The sequence below is a fragment of the Atractosteus spatula genome, chromosome 20 (assembly GCF_055471065.1).
Source record: "Atractosteus spatula isolate fAtrSpa1 chromosome 20, fAtrSpa1.hap1, whole genome shotgun sequence".
NCBI lineage: Eukaryota > Metazoa > Chordata > Actinopteri > Semionotiformes > Lepisosteidae > Atractosteus > Atractosteus spatula.
Window position 1 is genome coordinate 10440862 of NC_142725.1, and position 25546 is coordinate 10466407.

Below are 25546 nucleotides of genomic sequence, written 5' to 3' on the forward strand. Positions count from 1 at the left end.
CATGTAACTTACATTCGTGTCAGGTCTAGAGTTCTGATACAAACTACAAATCATGCTGGAAAAATCAAAAAAGGCTTGCACCAAAATGACTTTATACTTGCTTGGCGCGGCCCTGGATTTTCTTAAATTCACACTTAAAAACCACAGGAGATGAGAGTTTCGTTCCTGTGGCTGCAGACATTAATATTTCATTCCACTAAGGGGACCCCTGGGGGTACCAGAACAGCCTCTCTCTGTCAGTCATTCCTGGAGACAGCAGTACTAGCTATTTTCTAAAATACCGCCACCAATTACTTGGGACACACCACTGACGTTGGCCAGAGAACCAGAAGCAGAAGCAGCCTGTTAATACTAGCATTGCCAGCAGTGTGCATACTTGTGCAGGGCATTTCCAAGGGATCCGTTTCGGTACGGTAGTAGCCACTGCGGCAGACACAGCTGACGGCTCCTTCAGATGTGGTGCGGCTGTTGATAGGACACTGCATGCAGGAGTCATCTCCCTGGGCCGGCTTGAAGGAACCTGACGGACAAGCTGCGAAACACAAAACAAAACATTAGGAGGAAGGAACGGAATTTGTTCAGCGGGTTTGGCCCCCAAGGTTATCTTGCACCAAACTCTTTCCCAGTTGTACTATGGTGCTCGTTTCCAGCAAGACGTTAAAAGAATGCCACATTTTCCAGCTCCAGTTGGAATGTTTCAGTGAGACAATTTGTGCTAAGTGGCAATAATCTCAAATCTGGCACACCAAAGCATTTATAGAATAAAGTTCTCGAAATGCAAGTATACATTATTATGTCTTTAAGGAATTAAATATCACATTTTGGAGAAAAAAAAACACTTTTACGGGATAAATGTTGCGAGAGAAGAAAAACATATTCTGAAACTATGGACTTCTGATGTCTTTGTTACTGCGCCGAGTGATACTATACGAGATATGGTGCCGATTGCTTACAATCAAAATGAAAAATAAGAATCAAAGAAGAAAAAAAGCCAATCTAAGAAATATGAGATGAACATAATGGGCTGGAAAAGGAAAAATGCAGGTTTTCAATGCCAGCACATTCAAGGACATATGAATGCAGCTTTCATGGCATTGAACAAACTGCACAGTAAAAGTAAACCCATCATTTAAAAAGTTCAATTAAATATTCCTCTGCCTTATTTACACTCTGCAGTCCTTACATAACATCAGAGTTACTTTGTATTCAAAATTCAAGGTTCTGCGAGTGTCTCGATTTTGCCTGCTGTGAGGGTATTCACTGCCTCTTTCTGAAAAGTGTAATCTTCGTAACACCACTATGTCAGTCTTTTTGAAAGTGTGTCTTGCACCTCATGAACAATACATTGTTATTTAAAGCAGGAGGGAAACAACAAAAGAATAAAATGCTTGATTCTGTGCTAAAAACTCCTGTTTTTCTACTACCCTGGACATTTTCCCCAGAGTTCTGAGTACCTACTCAGACATATTGTCGAGTAACATGCATGGTTCACATGCATGGTAGAAAGATTTTTAATCTCATTTCCTCACAGAGATGTAATGTGTACAAATTTTGGAATGCAAAAAAATGGAATATATATATACAGTGTTACATTATTTCTATTATTTCTCATTTCCTTTTCTGGTTAACCAGGGGATGTACAGTAACAGTGGGAAAGTGTCTACAGTGAGCAATCTTTTCAGGTTTTTGACTTCAGCCTGGACCCGAATTAAATCTCAACCTCTCTTAAAACGACTTAGATGTGTCCTATATATTTACTGATCATCGTGACCTTGCTCCTGCCAAATTTCATTGGAAACTCGAATACATTTCCTTATTCAAGCACTGCCTTTTCTATTAATGAATATCATACAATCTACTACTTATAATATTGTATTGAAAAGGTAAGTCATGAAGGAAGAAACACTGTAGACAAACATTGAGGTACTATATAAAGTGCAATGCCCTTCACACAAAGCAGCTACACACAAGTAGGGAAATGTATGTCCCTCCACCTTCATAGTATTTCCCTTTAACAAAAGTCAAAGTTCACATCCACAGGGACTCCTGAAGACTGAGCAGATTCATAGGAATTCACTTACACTTTGACCCTTAATACACAAACAGAACACGTTCACCTACCCCACTCCCCATGAGCTCAGCTAAACCAGCTCTGTCAGAAGTGACAAACATGAATTTTGCAAAGCACACCTAGAGATTGGCCTTGAAGGCTGGCAGGACGCCACTTTTGTGGAAAAGGTCTGGAAACAAGTGCTGAAAGTCCGCCAAGACCCTTCACTGGAGCATTTATGTAATGCAATCCCTCCTCTTACCTTTACCTTAAGTACAAGTTTCAGCTTTTTATTTGTTTTTAGTTACACTGAAGAAAGTTACCTACACAACACACATTGATCGGCTGGATTTATGCAAACGGCAGCTTACTTTGGATTTTAGAGTGGAATTTCCCAAATGTTGACACTGGCATGATTTTTCAAGGCCAGAGCCAACTGTAGTGAGATTCCAGGAACACCACCCTTTGCCAACCAACCTCATTCTTAATCAGTATAGTAAGGTATACTGGCCTACGACACTGCAAGAAATGAACAGTACACAGTTTTGATGGATGTACAGTGATGCCTCCTAGACATCATACTTGATAAAAATAACCTGTGTGATTCAAAGGAAAATTAGATTTTTAGATCAGAGTAATGAGATGCAGATGACTTCAAGAGATACATCAAGAGAATATGAGTGCTCTTTCACTTGGAACAACAGAAATAAAATGACTTTGGTCAGGCGTATTTATGCAAGGTCAAGATAACTACTAGAATTCACTTTTTAACCATCTGAGGCAATTTTTTCAGACGTTTTCATTTGCCACTGCTATCACAACGTTTTTCTTTTTTTAGTCAAAGACAATTTTTAGCAGACCCTGCCCTTCAAGGTGTGGTTGTGATTTCACCACTTTTATTTCAACAGAAAGAGACAAGATTCTACGTCAAATTCCTTACTGTTTCAACAGTTTGGCTTGTCCAGCTCGGTGAGCTGAAATTGCCAACATGAGTAGAATATTAAATCTTTGGTCCATATTAAAAGAAATTATGTCGTACAATTGTCTGCAGGAAACTCAAATCCAACATTTACAACTGTCACGGATCAAGTGAAAATATCCAGAGCAACATATTAAAGAAACATGTAAAGGCTTTGTCAAAGTCTTGAAACCTTTTCAATCACAAAGTACTATTTGACTTTAAAAAGGTCGGGTGTTAATTATTGTCAGGTGGCACAGAAGGACTCCCTAATTGATTATGGCTTTAAGGAAGGCCTTTCCTGGCCCTGAAACAAGCACACCTTCCCCTCTGAGAGGGAGTCAAGGAGACAACTGGCCTGGACAGTATCCACCCTCACCTCTCAAACCGCACATGAGCAGCAAGAGATACCTCCTTTCTGGACTCCCCCAGCCAAACCAAATGCCCCCTTTGCATCAAAGGGCTGAGTGGGAGAAGAGTCTCTTCACAGTCTGGCCTTTCACCCTAGGAAAGACAAACTACATAGCAAACTAAGACTAGCCTCCATTAGTTTTCCCATGCAGGCATATCATCTCTTTGCCTTGTGCTTACTGTATGAATCATTTTTCCTTTAGCCTAAATATGTTCTCTAAATTTTTTATTGAAATTAATTAAGTATCCAATATATAAGTGCTTAAAACGTAAAATTGTTCACTTGCTAAACCCTAAAAACGCATGACTAAAACTTCAGGAAACATGATCATTTGATTGAACAATTGTCAAATAAGACTTTATACTTTCATAAATTACAATTTAATCAAAAGCAAAGAAGATTTGATTATTTCTGAATTTGACTGAATCAACCGATATCAAGCTAGGGTAATTTTGTGCTGGTTATGCTGCAGCATGTGAAAAGAAGCAAAGCTGCAAAAAAAAAGTTGATCACCAAAACGTTATTTAAAAAAAAAGATGCCTAACCACATCATAACTTAAAACACAGTTAATAGGTGTTAAGATGGGATTAAACGTAACTCTAAAAGGGTTTTATAGTTAAGGGTCATAAGGGTTTTATGATATCATAAGGGTTTTATGATAGTTTGAGAGTTCAGAAAAATGAGTGCTGAAGGACAAGGAATACTCAAAAGTCAAGAATCCAAAGATGGGGAACAATTAAATCTGCCCCTTCCTTTTACTACACCGGTCCGGCTATCTGTAATGCATGCGTGACATCTATACAGGAGCCTAGAAACTCATCAGGTTGGAGGTCACATCTTGTGGGACCAGAACTTTGTCGATTAGCTAGCTGGTAGAAGGGGCAGAAGTGATGTTAACCCCAGTGTCCTGATTAAATTACACTGTGGATTGGTTGAATCTGGACTGCTTACTACTCTCACTACTCTTCCCGATCTGCTGTGTAGTGGAGCTGCTTGTACATAGCGGCCTATACACACCACCCACATGGGTGCTGTTATTTCAGTGTTGTATTTAAAGTACATTCCCCCTTTTATATGCAAAACACATGGCCATACTCTAAAATTAAAATTAAAAGCACATAATAAATTAATTAATCTTACTATCTAGTCCATGGATCAAACCCCAGACCACTGCAAAGAAAAAGCAAATGCAGTAATTTGTCATTATATTGTATATATATTATATATACTGTATATTGCATATACATAAATTGTAGGTTTCAGAAGTCTTCAAAATTTAAAGAGGGTGCATTCAAGAGTCTCTTGTAATTCAATTTTTATTTGGTATTGAACTCTTTTAAACACCACAGTGCATGTTCTCAATAGTCTTTAATAGACCTTTACATTCTGTTGGTGGTGAACTAAATGGGCTTTCGTGTCAGAAAAAAGAGGTCTGAAAATGAACTCTAAAGAAAGCAATACAAGGGGAAAAAACATTATGTTTTACTGAATCATTTTAGATTCCCTTCAAAACCCTGAAGACTCAGCAAATCCTATCTGCTAATTTAAGAGACTTATCACCCCTTGAAAAGTTAATAGGCCAATACAGAAGTAGGGAGGATTATGCATGTCAACCTCAATCTTAATTCTTTAAAAACTCATACAGATGTAAAGGCATCTTTCCTGTTGGCTTTTGTGATTTAGTAGTTACAGATGTGTCCCCCTGCAAAATCACTGTGAGGACAACTTCTGTGCACCTAATCTCACAGCAGATACTGCTGAAACATTCTCAAAGAAACACTGAGTATTTGAGTGTTGATTTATCATATTATTCAACTAAAGTAACTTATGCACTTCCACTAGACGTTCAAGACAAAAGCAATCAAAGGTAGAAAAACGTCCAATATTTGCATTGGCCTGCTTCCATTCCCCCATGTTATCAAGATTGTTTCTTTTCATTCAATACACTTCAGATTTTTTTTTCTTTCCACAATTAATTGCAATGGAATTGGGAGAAAAATCACCTTGCACAGATAAAAAAAGAAAGACTCACAAAGTCTTATCTCGCAGCAAATTAAACGGTGAGCATCTGAATGCAGTGGTGGTTAAAGTTTAGTTAAAGGGAGCCGGGGAGTGGCACACTTGGGCAGGGAAGACCAAAGAATAGAATTTAAAACCTGTCACACAAAGGGGAGAAGGAGAAGGCTGAATGAGGGAGAGCTGGCAGTCATTCCCTGGTTTTGTTTTAACAAGGTTTTGATGTGGAAGGGTCCAACATTGCAATCTGTCTGCATGGACTAATGAATTGCTAAGTGTGTTTACCAAACAAATACTCACTTTCATCAATTAGCACAGAGGCTGACTGCACAAAAGAAAATAAACGTTAGGGGCTCTGGTTGGAATGGGAACCCAATACCATGTGTATGCCAAGGGGCCAGGTTCAAAGTTCACACCAAGGAAAGGGAAGAGGTGCTTGTATCCATGGCAACAGAGGTCTAGTGTTTAGCAGTTGCGTCTGACCTTGTGCATCTTCCTACTTGCTTCCAGATGGTTTCATCAGAGAGGCACTGGGAATAACGTGAAACATTCTGACACTCTCCTAAGACGTGGCATCCATGTTAAACATCCAATTCCCTGTAAAGCACACCTTGTAGCCTTTAGCATAAAACCTTCCTTTATTTATTTGTAGAAATAATTCCTTAGCTCTCTAACAAGCAATTGTTTTGTTTGTTTTTTTTAGAACCGGGGGTGGGGGGGAATTCAGATGTCTACTAAGACATTACAGCTATAGGGCCACGGGAGCAGACTGAAAATCAGGACAACTCTTTTATCATATTTTTTAAAGATCAGCTGCATTAAGGCATTTCAGCCTCTCCATTCCACCCCCAAAGAACACAACAGGGTTTGGTTGTTCCTGAAAGCAAGAAAACATCCTTCATCAACATGAGGTCATTACTGCTGGGAGCCTTGCCATTTGCAAACCTGAAAGTCTCAGTTCCAGAATCTCTCATTTCTGCCCACAAGATGTGAATCTGGAAACCTTGAGCGCATTACTTTAAACTCCCAAGAGGCTGTTCATTAACATGTTGAAGTGTAGCTTGACAAGACAATCAAGGGAATGAGCAACACTTTACGGAATCTATAAACATTTCTCGTAAGTTCATTTAAACTCTGCACTATAGAACTTGAAATACAGCATTTTGTGGGCAAAGTAAAATTGACAGATGTGGTCATGTTTGTAGTTAACTTAAAGGGAGTATCCACTAGATCCTTTCAATTATAGGATCAGGAAGGAATGCTGAAGTATTAAGTACAGTCCGCTACAGGTAGATGTTGTATAATACAGTACATACTATACAATATAATACACAGCGAAAAACAAAAGGATAAACTCTCATGCATAAATAATGCAAAATGTTTTAGTAAATCTAAATATTTAGTAGTAATTAGAGCCACTTATATAAGATATTTTGCGGATTTATATTACTTTTCAAGATACATGCTGAAATAACAATCATAATTAGATGTTTCCAATAGCTGCAAAGAAATCTTGGGAATAATGTCATCTCATTATGAAAATAATTGCATTTGCTTTCGCCGTTTTTAATTTGCTTATTGTCAAGAGGTGTACAAAACAGTCTTAATGCAATGCACACCAGTGTACAAATTTCAGCTTAAAAAAACACTCCTTTACCAATGTAGGTTTTGCAAAGCAGAAATCTGATTTTAATGCAGAAGTGCTGATTGAGTTATTTGTTTTCCAGAGAATGTCAAAGCAATGGTTTAAATCTAGGCATCGAAGGTAGTCCAGCTGCGAGCCCTGTAGGTAGAAGACATAAAAAGCGAGCTGGCTCTTAAAAGCCCAAACAAAGGGAAGAAGTTTGATATTTTTATCAAGGCAGCTGTGCTCAGTCTACCTTGGCTTGTGAATCACTTGCATCCAGAATTCACTTCTCTGCATTGGCTGTAAAACAAAATCGTAATCCAACTAAAGCCAGGTCTATTGAACAAAATCCCTGACCTGTTTCCCACCCCCCACCCCCCCTTCCAACATCCCAACGCAACAAAATCGCCCTTTTGTCCAAAAGCTCGGGTGACTACAACAGTAATACTCCCCCCCTCGCATCCCTCCCCTCCAACTCTAGCAGTATGTCCATTCAGCACCTCTAAATCCGCCCCGAATCTGCTGAATTTAATGAAAGCAACATTAAAAAGAGACAGAGGGAGAAAAGAGAGGGGCTTGGGGGTGAGGGGGGGTGGGATGGGTAATGCAATGAGGTTAAAAGAAAAGACTGGGGAGAAAAAGGATACAGAGATGCAAGTCATTGTGAGCTGAGTACAAAAGTGCTGAAAGCACGAAAAATAGGAAGAATCACTGGCATTTCTGTGTGCTTGCATGCACGAGCATCCATTGTACGCCAGGGACAGCGACAGCGAACAGTAGTGCAGTGGGGTGTTTTTTTTTGCTTTTTCTCATTAACCCCCATCCCCCGCAATAAAATGAGCATGAATAGGGAGCTGTGTGGCTGAGGATGTGTGCAGCTAATCAAGAGGGTAGCTGAACCGTTGCCACTCTTTGCTCAGAATACAAAGGTCCAAGAGGGATTTGAGCTCTGGAGGAGGATAAAGTTTAGGGCATGCAGACCTCCGGGGAGATAAGGCACTGCTCTTGAAGACACAAGTCTACTCTTAAATTGTAGGACTTCTTAGATCGGTTTAGAATGATTTACATTTAGGTTAAGAGGTTTTGAGCAATACTTATTTGGGAGACGTCTATCACAAACACATGGTTTTCAAATAAAAAATGACCGAAACATTCATACCGTCATTAATTTAGCAACAGGTGAGAGCATTCTATTCACAGGTATGCCTCCTTCACAATCTAAGTAGAACAAGTACTGAATCTCAAAGCAGTCTTGCTAGTTCTAGCCACCCTTTGCTTGGTCCTTTGAGTCTTAGCCCTAAGGCCACGACAGCATGGCCTCCTACTTGCCTAAACACCCCTAACACACTGGCTGCAAACTTGAGCAATTAGACAACCGCTTTTTCAAGCCATTCCTTTAAATACAAACTAGTAGGGGGGTTCTGCTGAAGTCTGGATCAAACAACTCAGCCACGTTGTCATACTGGCTTCGTTATAGAAATGGCTGGATGAGAGCCTTGGATCACTTAATTACTAGCAACCAAACAAGCTAGACAGGCCAAATGGCCTCCTCTCGCATAGAACCTTTCTTATGTACTTATAAGATCTCCAAGTTTTAATTTTAAAACAAAAAGGCATCATCTCTGAGGTCCTTGACTGTGAACTACACCCTGGACACCCAGATTTGCCTACTAGACAGGGATGCTGGAGCCCCTAGGTGCTATCATTGCGTCCTCTCCTTAATCCTAGGCATCCCATGAGGAGTGCGTTCCCTTTGGCAGAGCAGAAGGGAGACTGGGAAGCATTCAGAAATTAAATTAGAGCCCAGACTTTGCCAGCTAATTCAATCAAGACAGTGTGAAAGCAATTAGACAACTGGCATTCCGATTACCCTGCATGCAGGCAGAAATTAGATCTTCATTCTCTCTCAACATTTTTCATCTGATGTAATTAGTTGCCCACAATTTTTAATGACTTCTGCTGGTGAAAGGGTCTTGCCTTTTACAAGCAGGTGACTGCTGGAGTGTCATGGAATGCTTGTATAGGGGCACAGCAGATCTGTACTTAGTTTTGGCACATGTGGAACAATTTGCATGCAGTCCTTCTTGAATGCAAAATGATAGGCTGCCTGGAGTGGCGGGATGGTCAGAGATCACAGTGCAATAGTATAACATACGGTTCAGTTCATACATCATACATTACAACTAAGAAACCACAGTTAAAAAACATTCTCGCCCTATCACAATAAATGCAATATTTCAAAAAGGTATTTCAGAATAATCTGAGATATGTACGTTTGTCTTTCTTGGCAGTTGTACCACTTACTAATTAAAGAGTCAACGCATATGTAGAGCAGGGGTGCCACAGCCAGTTGCATATGTGGGCAAGTTGTGATTTAAATGTACTTCAAGCGGACCATAGATACCATAAATTATCAAACTACTAGGTATAAGCATGACATAGTAATATTTATTCCATGTGTTTTGTAATTTTGGTGTTTATTTTACTAGATACTTTTCTTTAAAATGTTGTCACTGTGTCTTCACTAGATACCAATTTAGCATAAAACTGTCATTAGCCTCTGAATATGGGATGATTTTAGCATTACAATAATATTCATACCAGTTGTTCCTTTACACCTGATATATCCCAAAATGCTTTACTTCACTGTTGGAGGCCCAACAATAAATGTCTCCGGGAGAACGAGGAAGGGGCAATGGGGTTTTCAGTTCTGATTGACAGATTATGTTAATCAAATGAGAGAATATGAACAGGAGATTAGTCAGAAATATATATACCTGTACACCTAGGAAATTAATTGATGAGTATGGGGGCAACAACTGGAGTTGGAAGTTTCAATCTTTACATTTGGAAGGAAAGGAAATACATTTTTTAAAGCTCCCAAAAATCTCTGGACATAGACAGGAGTCATTTAAAAGCACCTTTTGGCTAGAACTCAAAGGCCATTTTGTTCAGTTTGTTTCATTAGGTCCTCTTCTGTCAGTGTGAAATGCCTGACATTCATGTTTTTACTCATCATCAGCTTTGTCAGTCATGTTATTTACCAGCTGTAGGCAACAACCAAGAATGAAAGGGCAGGCATGACAGGAGTACAGGATACTGAAATATAATTTCCAAGTAGGGGTTTGTATATCCCTCTCCTTCAGGCTCCTTTGACAGAGGTAAACAAAAGTCATGGGTATTCTGCTGTAAATCAGAAAATGTACAGTAAATGCAAAAGAATATGGACCACATTTAGAAAAACAAAATAACAGGCAGCTATCCAGAAGGGTATATTAACATTTTAGTTTAAATCTGGTACACACTTGTGTCCTGTGTCAATAAGTCCTACTACAAGTTAGTGATTTCACTCAAAGGCTTTCCTCACTCTTCTTAGGTAGACAAAAACAAACCTTCCTGCGTGTCCGTCGATAATTAAATAATTAATCTTACTCTGTTTGGTATTTTGAACGCTTTCCTATAGTAAAAGAAACACAAATGGATTCAGTCTTATTCTTGCCAATCTTGTCTCTTCTAGAAATCTTCAAACTAATTGACCAGGTGAAATTGTGGCTGTGAAGCCAAAAGAAGTTGAAGACAAAAACCAAGGAATATTATACAGAAAATGTTATACAGTAGTAGCTGTTTACAACATGATTCTCCAAAACAGTAGATGAAAAAATTGTCAGGATAACACTCTATTGAAAAGCCAAGCTTAACACATTTAAAAGAACTGTTCATTTAGTTCATTCATTCAACAGATTTATGGATGTAAAATGTTAAATTCCAGAATTCCTGAAGATTGTGCTAATGAGATACATCTACCCTTGTATTTTGTGTTTTTTTTTTAATCAAATAGCTTCCACCCAAATGGTCCTAAAAATAATTACATCTCACTGACCGCACGGACAATGAAGACGGCTAATTTCTGCAGGCATTTTCTTTAGCTAGCCCTTGGGAGAATCCTGGGGCCAATCAGGTTGGAAGTCGATCAGCCTGTGAGGACCCCCAAGAGGATGAAGCAGCAGATGGCTGGGGGTGACTCTGCTCACCGTGGAAACGAAAACACAAACATTAATCTCCATTAAAGCCATCCTGTCAACCTGCTGGTATAGCAGCATGTTGATGAGCCCCATCAGGACGAAAGGAAACCAGGTTTGGTGGCTAAAATGTGAGTAAATTCCTTTTCGAAAAACGCTGCAGTATCTTTAATACCCCACTGATCTTCTGTTGTTTAAGTGGGGTCAGGACATGGCGTGACTGTCAGATATTAAAAGCTAAAAGACAGGTGATGCTAACAGAAGTGCAAATGTATTTCAGCATATTCTCACACTCAAAGTCATAATACAGGTACAGAGCATGTTTATCAACTTCAATAATTCCAGAGAATCCATATCAAAAGCAATAACATACTCCAGTTTACAGTCAAGCTTCTTGTGTGTCATTCAAAAATGTCATTATCATTTATTCTTGAACAGAACTTAATGTTTTTTTTGTTTAGTTTTTTTTTAGTTTGACTTGAACAATATGCTTAAATAAGAAAAATTGCAAGATGTGACATCCCAGTCAGCAGGGTATCCATAGGTTGAATAAATCCATCTGAGCTTCAGCACCAACCAAAGGACTAAATCAAGCAATATTTGCAGCTTTGGGTACAACTGCAATTTGGTTACAACTGCAACACGATTTTGATATTTTGAGGTTAGAAAGAATCGGCATCGATGAGTGCAGTTCAAACTTCAATAAAAGTAAAATGTACACAGTAATGTGTAAAACCTCAAACTTACATCACATAATAGAAAAAATTTCCAGGTGTGTCATTTTCTGTGATTCAGAACGTGCTTATAAAACGTCCGGTGATTTGAAGCGACCCTATTATATTGTAAACATGCAGGCTTGTGAATACATCTCTTTTAATCCAATAGCAATATTGCTCTCAACTTCAAGATGTTTGTCATGGCAAATACTACTTAGTTGTTAACTCTGCATGCAGATCACATTGAAACATTTCTGCGGTGAAAAGTCTGCTGCACAACCTGTACTTATTCGCTAGTACGTCTCATTACATAAGTCATTACAGTGACTAGTGAGCAGGAAGGGACGCTTCATGTCACAATTACCACATACTCTTGACAACATTGCAACTATACGGTACTTTCAGAATTTGTCAAAAGTTGCGATACCATCAATTAATGGTATTTTGTTACAGTAGATTTAATAACTGGTCTGAGAAACTGGGACTGCAGTTTCCCTTTAACAATAGGAATGAAGAAAAGTGACTGCAATCTGTTTTTACCTTTGAAATCTAAAACCAGGTAACAAACACTGGCAAAAGAAATGCATGTTAAACCTTTTCTGTGAAAATCCTATGGCCTAAGGGTTAAAAAAAGCACATTCAATTAGAACAGGAGATCTGTATTACTGTGATTTATATTTTTTGAAGAGTCTCTTTCCTTTGATGGCTTCTAGCATGCGGCTTATGACCTTAGTTCAACAGTGTGGATCTATGTATTTTTGAAAAGCTATGGGTTTTGACTCCCTGTGTTGAATCACCAAACCAAATCTTTGACAGTGTTCTTTTATGGGAGATATAATTCCATCGGTAGAGCAGGCTGATAACCTGAAATCCCTTCCAGCTAGTAATAGTTCACTCAGTACTCGATAATATATTCAGCATTTCAGTCACCAATGCAAAGGTGAGGCTGTTCTTTATTTCAGGGTAGATATTATTCTTTCTTTTGCCTCTTTCTGAGTCTAATTGGAAAATGATAACTGTGTGTGATGAATACTTTCAGAAGAGACAACAGAACAAATAGCCAGGAGGCAAAAACTCACCTGAGAAATATGTCATGTGGGTGATGAAAATTCTTATTTTCCTTACTTAATGTGAGTTCCTTATCTAATGTTTGTGGGCAGATGACAGTAGATTTGCCAGAACTGTTTCAGTTACAATATTTTAAGGATGTACAATATGTAAATTCAAAACATAAAGACAAAAGTCCAAATTGCTCAATATTTTTTCTCAACATCAGTCATACCCAATTCAAATGCAATTGGCGTATTGCAAGTTTTATTTTTCAGAAAATATTGAGATGGCTTAACGCAAAACTGCCATTAAGGGATTTTTCATTCCAGAACAAAGACTTTATGATGGCATTAAGATTCCTTTAACACAAATCAGCTCATGAACACATAGCTTTTGAAAAGAAGGATATTGACATATAAAAAAGCTGCTAAAAATTAATAGACAATTTTTTGTTCATTTATTTTGCACTCTCCATTTTTATTATGAAGATTTCATCATAAGCCTGCCACCATTATTTTTTGCATCCCCAAACTCATTTATCCCATTGTGTATTTCTATCGATACACTATTTCAGAAGAATTATTGGCTTATTATTGGGATGACTGCTGGAAACAATACAGAATTGCACAATTTAAGCATTTATGATACATGGTCACAAAATGAAGACTGGGCTGGAGCTGCTATGCACAAAGGCTCTGCTTATTTTGCAGAATACTTTTAACTTACATTTTGCGATCTTAGTAAAGCAGCCTGAAACGGCAAAGACCTAGCGATAAAGTCACTGGGGCCAGGATTGGAAAAAAAAACTCCTCACTAATCTTTTAGATTTAGAACTACACTTTTTACACTCTTCTTACTTCATAGCTGCAAAGGGGAGGGTAGTTATTTTAGCACAACATCTGGAAAACAAATATTTAAAGAGACATTTTCAGTTGTAGTGTTTTTTTTAAATCTTAGCTTGTGTCATAAAACTGTGCCACAAGACAATCACTTTGTAAGGATGACAGCTGCCATATAAAGAATTTATGACATACTCAGAAGTTACTATATCTATATATATATATCTATTTATATATCTATAAAAACTGTGGTATAAATCAGATAAATATTGCACTTCTTGTTAGACAAGAAAAAGACATTCCAGGACAACCAAGATTCAAAGCTGTTTCACAATCCTTTTCCTTTATAGAACTTTGCAGCTATTGAGATCTCTATAACTTAACGCTCACTCCTTCTCAGGGGTGTTACAGTGTGGAGTCCAATATCAGTGTCACTCACAGCAGCTGTCTAAAAAATATCATCTTGAGTGATGGGCAGGCAGCATATAGAGACTTAATACTACCCACCAGGGCAGAGAAAGGGGCACTGAGAGGTGATGGACTGACAGTTTGAGAGCAGCTGGTGTCAGATCCAGCACTACGCCTTTGGTATTGTATCGTTCTCCCTACCCCCAACCCCAGGGGACACTAAAAGAAGACTCTGTGCACCATATTCATACTCACTGATCCACATTACCCTTCCAGACCTGGTGCAAATTTATTAGAGATTAAATCAATTCCAACGAAGGGATTTAATGGGACCACTGGGAATTAATGGCTAAATCCCTTTCCCCTTCAAAAACATACTGTAGGGAAGAAAATGAACAAATGAAAAAAAAACAAAGTCCTCCATTAGAGATGTGACAGCTGTTGTGATCTCATATCAAACACTCCCACATGAGTAAAGTGATAGAAATCTGTATAGTTAAAAAAATGTAGAGGCACCAGCTAATTTGATGGTCAATCTGCTCAGCCAGACCATGTTTTAACCCCTTTCAGTTTTGTTAAGCAACCCCTGATCCCAACATCAGATGCTTTGGTTTTCCCAGCTACTTTAGTCTGATTGGAAAATGCCCACTCCCCTCATCTTTTTTTCTAATCCATTATTCATGTATGTCTTTCCCCACAGGTATGGCACATTTATATTCATTCCTCTTAATGATTTATCATTGTGACTAATTTTTACATATCACTATTTTAATTTGTTGTTGGCAGATCTTAACATTTAAGCAGTTTGTGTAATATGACACAGGATTTTGCGCAAGAAACCCAATATCACTGAGTTATGAAGGGATAAAGGTTATTCTTATAGAAAATACATACCTCTCAGAACTAAATACCAGCACTCTCAAACTTTAAACCATCCAAGAAAAGTGCTATGATGAATTAAGGAGTGAAAACATACTGTACAGTATAGGCAGGTACAAACTCCAGAATGCCATTTAGTCAGTTGGATTTTTATACCATGCACTATACATGGCTCTAAATTTAATTTCCGCTGTCTATTAAATTTTTAAACTCATATCCATTGTGAATTCCCCCCAAGATTAGTATTGACACACTTGAATGGAATTTTGTTCTGAACATGAGCATCTGCATTTATCCAGCCTTATTTATTCTGTTCTTAATAATTCTGACTGCAGACTGACATAAATCTGGCAAGCATTCAACAAATTCAAAACTAGACCTTGTATACTGTCAGAGTCAATGGATACAGAAATTAATTTCCCTTTAATTGTTTCATTAATTCATTAAAAAAGATTGTTAGCTATTTATCTTCCCCTCTAAATATCTACCTTCCTCTGCTGTGCCCTTAACCCATTTAAGGAAATGCGATACTGCCTGTGCTTTCCTTAATTTGTCCTAATCAATGCAAATTGAATTGTGCAGCCTGTTAAAACCAGGCCCCAGGGGTCAGTGAAATTAAGTACTCTGCTTGTATTAAGAGGGTTTAGGCAAGCACAGGGCACTAGGGATGAGCTAGGCCTTTGTCACCATGGTAACCTAGCTGGTAGTCTGAGGTACTGAAAAATGTTCTTTCTATCCCTTTTGTTTGGCTATATCAGCATTGGACTGGAACTGGAAGTATACTATACTGGAAACGTGGACTAATCTCTCAAACCTGGCAAACTTTGTTCAATATGTTTGCTTTTTCAAATATTGTACTTTTTTTAATTTCATGCACCACATTTTATTTACATAACCCTCACTGTGAATGCATGAGTATTAATTTTGTCATTACACATGATTTCCTACTAAACTATCAGCAGTTTGAAATTTATCAAATAAAAGCTGAAAAGTAAAGTCGCCTTATCAAACTCCATTAACTGCGACTGTGACCAAGATTTCCCAAGCAGTGACATAAACAATGCCTGAGCGTTACAGGGGTAGGATACATGACTCAGATCTCTCCCAGCTTTCTAACAAGCGGTGACTCCTCCGGTCAAACCTGCAAGGACCTGGGAGATGAGCCTCTCCTCTAATCTGCTCTACCTCACCATGCCAGTCACTGAAGAGCTTGCATTGCGTCAAATAAGAAACAGGTCTGCAGGAAGGCATGTTGAAGAAGCATGTCTGTATGCCTCATTCTCTCCAGAGCAGTTACTGTTAGAGATCTAAGTCTTAAAAAAACAGGATGAGATATTATATAGTTTGGGTATATAATCTAAAAATCACCAATTCCAATGCTTTCATTAGTTTTTACTAAATATTTTAAATCCCCAAGTATTTTCATTGACTGTTGCTGCACCACCACAGTATTGGTGAGAGAATAAATAAGTTTGCAGATGTCCCAAAGTGTGATGGCATCTGAGATATACTGTAGATATGTCCATAATAAAACAAAGATTACAAATCATGTGGACTAAAACTCTCAGGTTTACTGTGCCAAAGAGAAAGCACAGAAAGTATATAATGCATTTGTTTAGGGCTTGTTATATAACTATGTGACTCAAAGGCTCTCATTTCATTATGACAGAGAATATGTCAAACCTCAGCTGTATCAAATAATGTACATATGGTTTGTTGAAAATATTAGATGGAAGGTAAGCTGCACATTTTTGTAAAATAATGCATATCCTATATCATGGATTATTAAATTACAACATGACAATTTCAAACTATAAAGTATAAAAAAACTACATAAAATACAGTAACTATAAAATATAAAAAATAAATTCAATATAAGTGAAAAAAAAAGAAACGATTCAGTACTCTGAAAAAAAGTGGGCTATTTTTCTAACATATTTAAAACTAGCAATGTCCAATTCCAAATACCCACAGGTATTTTTTAAAAGAAGTACAGGGATATTATCTGTAAATGTCTGGGGCTCCAAAGGCAACGTCTATGCAGTTAACCACAGGTAGGCCTGTTCTTGCCAGAAAGCAGACAGACACACCTGTTTGTAACTTAAGTCCATGGACCTGTGCCAGCTCTAATACAATAAGCTGATACATATCACCATGTTCCCTTGTGATCCTCAGTCCCTCCTAGGGAGAATTCTTAATTTCACTGGCCCTTTTTACATCAGGCAAATGATATCAAGACAGAGTGATGATGATTCAACACACACCTTCACTTATGGTTTTTGGGCATAAGGCATCTGAAAATTTTAAATATCTTAAAATAATTAAGTTTTAAAATTCAACTAACATTGTATTGAGACCTTATGTACCAGACCTTATGTATAAGAATTTACAGTCACGAGAGTCTTATGTAGCTTTCCGTAAGTATGTTTCCAAACCTGTGTTTCTAAGACTCCCAATTTAACAAGCCATTGTTCACACCTGGTCTGAAAATAGTGAAGTGCTCAGTGTGTAAACCTCAGCAGGCATTTGTACTCATAAAAATAAAGAAAATAAAAATACTGCAGGTGTTTTTGGCAAACCCTAGCAACTTCACTGATGAGGGAATTCACAGGTTAGGACAGAGCTGTATCTGGCAAGCTGTTAAGAGTAAGCTCTCAGGGTGGTCAATGTTTTCTGTCAATTGTTATTTTCTTTGTGTGCAATTTTCAACAAAAAATAACACTTTTCCTACCCTACAAACCCATCACCTCCATCATCCTCCACTCTGTTATTTTCCTTTATATAAACCCCTTTTCTATACAAACAGGACTTGATTTAGCAAACCATTCTGATCTATGAAATCTCAAAATGAAAAATGTATATATCCACTAATTTTGTTGCATGTAGTGAAATTATGTTTTATGACAAAATAATAATACAGTTGTAGCACCTTATAAGATAATAGTAATGTGGATTCATTCCTTTTTCATTTTTTGATGTTTGAGAATTGTAACATTAAGTTAAATGAAACTCACTATTCATGAGAATTTAATACATTAAGCAATCACTGAAGCTGAAGGGGACGGATTATTATTATTATTATTATTATTCCAAATGTTTCTTGAATACTCTGGAGACTCCTCTGTTTTTTATATCTTCCTAGATTTGGAAAACAGCTGCTGTGATTGATGAGATTGACTGATGCACAGTCTCATAATGTTTAACCTGATCCTTAACTCAGCTCAGCATTCCTGCAATGCAAACAAATGGCCAGTTGACACAATACTCTGTTTAGTTAAGATGGATTGATGCAGCTTTTTTTTTTGGATAGATTTCTATGCCTTATAAGCACTCCTCAAACGGAGGTGTCTTGAGCTTCCGATTGCTCCCGGGCATTGAAAACTGCGAGAAAGGGTGCCAGAGGGAGTTGACATGCCAGACGGAAAACCTGGCACTCTCTCCCTTCCAAACCAGCAGGCCCTGCCAGAGAGACCTAGGAGGAGGCCAGGGTGAACCGTAGCTAAGGCAACAAGGGTAGAGGGCCCCAAAGAGATGGTTTTGGGTCACTTGTTAGGAACCCAAATGTCAGTCAACATGCTGGAGAGAACTCATCACAAAAACAAACAAACATGAACCCACTATGCTCAGTCTTTAATACCAGGCCAGTACTATTCTGCTATTCTGCAGTCCTTTAGCAAAGGGCTAGTCTTTCCAACAGTGGGAGACAAGTATCCATTCCTCATTCTGATGAGCAACATGATTGAGAAATTTCCTGCTCCGAAATGGAAACACTTCACTTGTAGGTTTCTATGTGGACTCCAGCTTGTGAATCATATATTTTTGTTATTGAACGCCTTCTTCTCTAGTTCAAACAGTTACTTGATCCACATGCTGCGTTACAGAATTCCTAAAGATTTTATCTCCCTGGCTTCAAGTGACAGGAGACTGGGAGATTAGTCTTCGGTTCCTGGAGGCTCCAGGATAATCTGGGCGTGTTGGCAGCCCTAAGAGAGACAGTTGTGCGCAGGAGACAGCAATCCTTTAAAGAGTGTGAGAAACCAAGAAGTGACATGAGAGGCAGACAGATGATCGTTAAATCTGCAAATGTGAAGGGCAGCTGTCCAACACGCGCGACAAAGATTTCAGATAACGGAGAAACAAGAATTCAAAAAGCCACTAAGTGCTTTCACTTACAGAACAGTTCACAGGCCTTTCATTCAGAAATGCAAAGTTAACACAGGTGTTCTGCAATTTGAATACAAAAATGTTTATGAAGGAAAGTCTGCCAAGCTAGATAAGTTCTATAAAAGCACTAACAGAAATATTGATACTGTAACTATACTTGTTGGGTTTTTTTTCTATTTTAGAGGGTTACTTATTTTCTATGTCTGCCCCTTTAAGACCAAATAATGATATTGTAGCAAGTTCGGGTTCTTGGGCTTCTGCCCTTGCCGTTCCTGCCCCAGTTCATCCCTCACCACATGGGCTCGAACCCGGGCCTCCGGCATCTCTCAACAGGGGGTATTGTCAGCTGAGCTAAAGAAGACTCTCCTCAGCCCGGGCGGCCAACATCCCTGTTATGCGCAGGAGCGTATTCGTTACACTATGAATAAAGTTATGGAAATTCTATTTTTGAAATGTTTAGCAAATGCATACAACATGAAATGTCATTAAATTGATCACAAAGCAAGACTTCCTACAGTTTTCATATAAAAAAGTATATGAGCTGGTATACACAGTTCCAAAGTAGACTTTAAATAAATGAACTTACATAAAGTTTCCAACTAAAAGTCAGTTCATACTTTCACTTGAAAGACTTTCACCAGAGTTTCAAAAAACCCCTTGATCAAACATATCACATCTTGCCTTTGTGATAAAGTTCTTACTTGTTTTGGCAGTTTGCACAAGTTATTTATATATTTTTAAAACAAAACCCTTAATTCTGCCTTATATTCCATGTTCCACTAAATTTTAAGCAAGATGACACAATATTTAATCCATTTCATTAAAATATTCAGTATCCACCTTGTTTTACATCTCCAGTTGGCATATAGCAAGTTGGATGGATATAAAGCACAGCTGGCATCATATTTCAATTTCAAAATGGATTTTGAGACTTACATCTTCAGGATTATGTGATGCATGCCCTATATGGTTCAAATATCTTTTTCTCATCAAAACTTGAAGTAAAGCTCAATTAGGCACCACATTCGCTATGTAAATGACAGAATCTCTCTTTAACGCATGAACGATATGAATCGTATCTGTGTGCTGACAGACGGTCAAGGTTTACAATAAGTCGACTGTGACACTGCAGTGAAATTTTAAGCAAGTTGCAGAGATTGGTGGGAATGGTTTGATTAATGTCTATGTAACACTGGCTCATGAAATTCTGGCACATTGAGGTTTTTCTAACAATTCTGAATCTGCCCAATACATTGTACCATACAGTACTTTACACTTGAAATGCATCCTCAATACTCACACAACAAAAGAAATCTCACTCCACCCGTTGTTAATAAAAGCCAATTCAATGTGACCACAGCATTCTGCTTTGAGGTACCTCACCTTAAGGTCTGAAACCTTCATACAGTAACTCTTGTGTTTTAATGTGGATGCCCTGAAATAAAGGTAACAGCCCTAATAACAGCACAAATTAACTGTGCTGTTATTGAATTTTCTCACCAATGTTCTTGTGGATTGACTCAGTGGAGTAACTGCAGTCCTTCATCTGGTAGGTACGTAAGACAGATTCTCAAAGGGCCAGAATTTAGACTATACAATGCCAAGGACGTGGGCTATAAAATTTGCAGGTTTGAATATAAGCAGTGACACAATGCAGAGCTGTGTACCTGTAGCTGCAATTAGATTATCCTATTTCCTGAGTGGTTCAAATAATTGTACTAATAAAATGGTACAATAAAAATGTTTGGATTTAACATGCAAATTGAATATCCTAACAGGGTGAAAAATGCTCTCATGATACTTTCAGAGTAATTTGAAAGAAATTAAGTTGCACATCCCTCACTGTTAATATAGACTCAAAACAGATGAAAGTTGCTTACCAGCTTCTTACTACTATCATTATGAAATGTGGCTTGTGTTAGGTTATGGTCCTCTCGAGTGCTAAAGTGTGTAGTAGCACACTTGCACAGTAGCAAGCAAAATTAAATAAGGTTATATTACAACAAACTAAAATGTTCAACTGAGTTCTCTATTGGACATTAGAGATGCCCTAGCCTGACATCAGGGACAAGTGACTGACCACTGAGCATGTCCTGTCTTCACTCAATAAATGAACTCCAAAAGGAAAGTCCCTCATAGCTAAAGCATTTATGCAATACATTAGAAACAAGGACAGTAGCAATTCCTATTTGCATCAACAGGATGCAAGCAGAGAGTTTTGACATTTAACTGTCAAGCCAAACCAGTAATATTCTGTCACTCTGACATTATCCTCCTCTAGTGCATCGGCCCTGTCTAGCTGCAACTGAGGTGCACAATACATTGACTTCAGAAGCATCTAAAAAAATCTTACAGCCAACCTAAACTGTCTAAACGGCATCACTACTTGTTTACCTACTGTCAATATATATTCTGCATGGAATGTTTTGACACACAACATTTGGATTTGTCTCCTTTTATGTTAATACTGTCCTGGTGTCAGTTGTCTGTGGTACAACTCTCTGGGGATATTTTAGCCAGCCTTTGTTTGTCTTGTGGCTGGCAGTTTAACGTTATTTATTCATTTAGAATGTTGTAAATCTTAATGGGATGTCAGCTCCACCTGGTACACAGTATCTGATATCACCCTTTGCATTTTAAGCAATGCAAGGAAATTTCCAATAGCTGGATGACGCGGACATCAAGGTCAGCAGCATGATTCAACGCGTATAGTCTCCGTGCCTAATTTTTAACACACAATTACAGAAGAGAGAGAGGAAATTAAACTTTTTTTTTGCTAGAATAGAAAAGTCTGCCCAGGACTTTCAACACTGTGAGGAGGCCAGCTGAATACATAAAGCACTGAATATGAATATGGAAATATAATCTTAAAAATAATACTGTCCTATTTGCATGTTCTCATACTACATAACAAAAGTCTGACACCAGTGCATTTTACTGCCGCATAATCACACTTGGGCGCTATGGGATATCTTGTGGGAAAAGGATTTAGAGGACAGATCCCAACCTACTGGCAGTAAATGTCTGCCCGGTGTATGGGTGTGCCTTTCAGTACAAAAGCTAGAGTTCTTAAAACAATGGAGGCACTCCTCTTTCAGACTGACTATTACTACATGCATTAAGTGCACAGACAGAAAATAATAAATCAGAGATTCATGTGCAGCCAAGTGTTAGGAATGTACTACATTAATTAACTGCATTGCAAAAGTGATTTCTTCATGTAGGTGATACAAAAAGAATTTCCATTCTTGTGCCAATAAAATATTGTGCAATCACCCTCCACAAAGTTGGCAGAATGTGTGTGCAGATAGTGAAAGAGGTCATTTTTAGCATTTTAAAAGATTTGCATTTGAGAATCAAGAATCAATCATAAATACCTATATTTGTATACCATGTTACAATATCTGTTTTCACATTTTCGTACCGCTTTTCCAGTTCAGGGCTGTGGTGAAGCCGGAGCATATCCTGATAAGCAAAACATGCATGGGACTCCATCACAGGGCAGACACAGACACAAGCACATATACACGCATACAGCACTCTCACACTAGGTCCACTTTTCCCAGAAGCCAATTAACCTGCCAGTAAGGTTTTGGAAGGAAACTGGAGCACCTGGATGAAGCCCATGCAAACATGGGAAGAACATACAAACTCCATGCAGATAGAAACCCAGGTTCAGAATTGAACCCAGTGCTCCAGCGCTGCAGGGCAGCAATACTAACCACTGCAACACCATGTCGCCCAAGTTACAGTATGCGACTGTCAACCCACTGCAATCAATTCTTGAAATTACCACCCTCTTGAGTGCCAAAATCCCATACCAACCTAAGTTCTTTGTTGAGACTGTGATATGGTTTCTGTCCCATCCTAAATAATGATCACTTTGTCCTAATGTTGCTGTTACCAAATTAAGTAGAAACAGTAGTACTGTAGGTATTTCTCATAGAAGATCCCACCTGGAGCTTCTTAAAAATAGCAGGACAAGTATTCTTCATTTGTCCAAACCAAAACTCCAATTCTTTTGTGCATCATGATAGTGAACAGGAATTTGTTGCCTTACTCCAACTTCTAAGTGTGCCACAGGTTGCAGCCATCAAAAAAATGAACAATAAAAAAATAAAGTACAATAAGAGGTCTGGCATAAAAACATGTTATACATTTAGAATTGCATTACAGTGCTGGGGAAATTGTGAAAGTTTACAACTGATAAAAAAATACTCAAAACAGTCTAGGTTAAAAAATCTCTTCATTAGGAATCAGCCCTGCCACAGCCAGAGTCAACTACTTTTGTGGGTACAAATTTGGGAAGTGTCCTATAGCCATGCATAATGAAAATATTAAGAACATACAGTTTGAACCATCACAACAATGGCATTAAACATTCTTCCAGAATCCTACATTCTCCATGTCATTTTTTAAGTGCACCATGAACATCTGACACCAGCACAATAAGAATGACTGTATTATCTCAGAGGGTGCCGAGTTAACCAACCTGTGTAACACTGCTTGGAAAGGATCACCTTACAAGAGAAAAAAAAAACAAAGAAATGGGGTAGAAAAACTCCAAAGTGTGCTATCTCTTCCTGAAGAGAGAGAAAAATAAAGTAACATAAGAGGGCCGAAAATCCAAAAGCCACGCCCGTTGAGCAGCAAATGCAAATGTTTACTGACCACAGACAAAACTGGTAGAGACTTCTAGAAAGATTTGAAAATGGAGGAACCCAGTATCCCAGGGGTAACATTCAGAGCTTTACATACTGAAGAAACTCATTATGAAATGACATCTCTGCACAACGGAGCATTTTTGTAAACATTAATGATAAAAAAAACTGAAATAAATGTTCTCCTTATTTTTGAGAAAATGTGCAAACACAGAAATGCCATCAGTAACCTCAAACTGTTGCATATAATCTAAAAATCATGGCTTTCTCTAAGAGGCTAAGAATTTAACTTTGTGCCAAATACATAACATCATGAAGGCTAAAGAGAAAAAAAGAGTCTACCAGCAGTGTGTGTGTGGGGAGGGGGACCATCAGAGACAGTATTGCTCGATCTGAAACATTAGCTGTCTTTTTTTGGTTTAAGAAACGTCTTCAATTTTCTTGGCAAAACCTTTTGTAACAGTTTGGAAAACGCATTGAAACATACAACATATTACATTAATAAAAAAAATGCTATAGTCTTTTTTTATTTCCTTTACAAAACTACAAGGCTACTTTCTTGAAAGGAATGCCAGCTCAAGGGTAAAATGGCTGGCAACCCTGGTGAGCTAAAATGTTGCCACACAATGTCAGCTGGCACTGACTTGAAATAAAATTGTTCTGTTTTGTGGCCAGCACCCCCCTATCCTCAACTCCCTTCCCTCCTCATTTCCAAAAGCGCTTCCTAACGACCTCAACACAGACGACTGCCCTGAATGGACCACAATGCACTGCACCAGTCACAACACGTCAGCAGCACAAAGACATCAATATGCTTTTCATCCAGTCTTTATTGCAAACAGCGGTAGGTGGTAAATAGCCCTGGTTGTGGCAGTCTGGTGCATGAAATACCTTATTTATGCAGTCTGGGTCCTGATTGCAGTTTTCACTAGCAGTCTCTCTCCCTCTCACATACCTCTCACATTAGCTTTGTAGAACACATCAGTGCAGCACATTAGCAGGAGATTTTTTTTGTGTGCATATTTCACTTTTTTTCTTATAACGATCAATCTGTCTGCCTGACAATCATTCAGTTAATTTATACATTTCTTTTGAATGTATTTTAAGATTAGTGAGCATATGTTTATAATAAAAAAAACCAGAGCAGACAGACCGCAGTGGTTTCTACACTGTAAGTAGATACAAGGTTGGGTCTATTAAGCTCTCCTGTGCCAGTTAAATGCATTACAGCGTTCTGCATTTATAGTGTTCGCCCACTTATGGCATTAACTGTGAATTTAGCAAATGGGGAACTAAGAGAGAATACAGTCAGATGGAATCTACGTGAAATTGATAGGTTACATTATTAACAGTCAGAGAAAAAACTTTAAAGGGCTACTAAAGTGATATATAGCTATGCTTTAAAAGCCAGGTTACTGGTATGGAATAAGAAAAAAAAAAGCAATGTTTCTTTTGAAGCAAGTGAAAAAACATAGAGAACCTTTTCACTATTCCAGTAAGATATAAAGTCATCACATTAAAAGACAGCAAAAAGGGGCATTTCAAACATTCAAAATACATTCAAAAGCATTAGAAATACAACACAGAGATCAAAAAGGCAACTGCTAATTGAAACTCTTAAAACGTATTCACATCTGTTTATCTGCAACAGCTAAAAGAGCTTTTTATCACAGGAGGTAAAAGACAAGTCCGATGCAAACAAACTAAAGCATTAAGGATACAAAAGGCTGAATACTATTTACTTAA

The 25546-nt window shown here is 38.1% G+C and overlaps 1 protein-coding gene across 5 annotated transcripts in view; it reads right to left on the reverse strand.

Moving 5' to 3' along the window:
* LOC148817507 (ephrin type-B receptor 2) overlaps window positions 1-25546 on the reverse strand; it is a 119762-nt gene that overhangs the window by 62507 nt on the left and 31709 nt on the right. For all 5 annotated transcript variants that reach the window (XM_088938103.1, XM_088938106.1, XM_088938108.1 and 2 more), the window contains exon 3: window positions 377-532. In XM_088938103.1, coding sequence (XP_088794229.1) covers window positions 377-532 — 156 coding nt within the window. The remainder of the gene's footprint in view (window positions 1-376; window positions 533-25546) is intronic.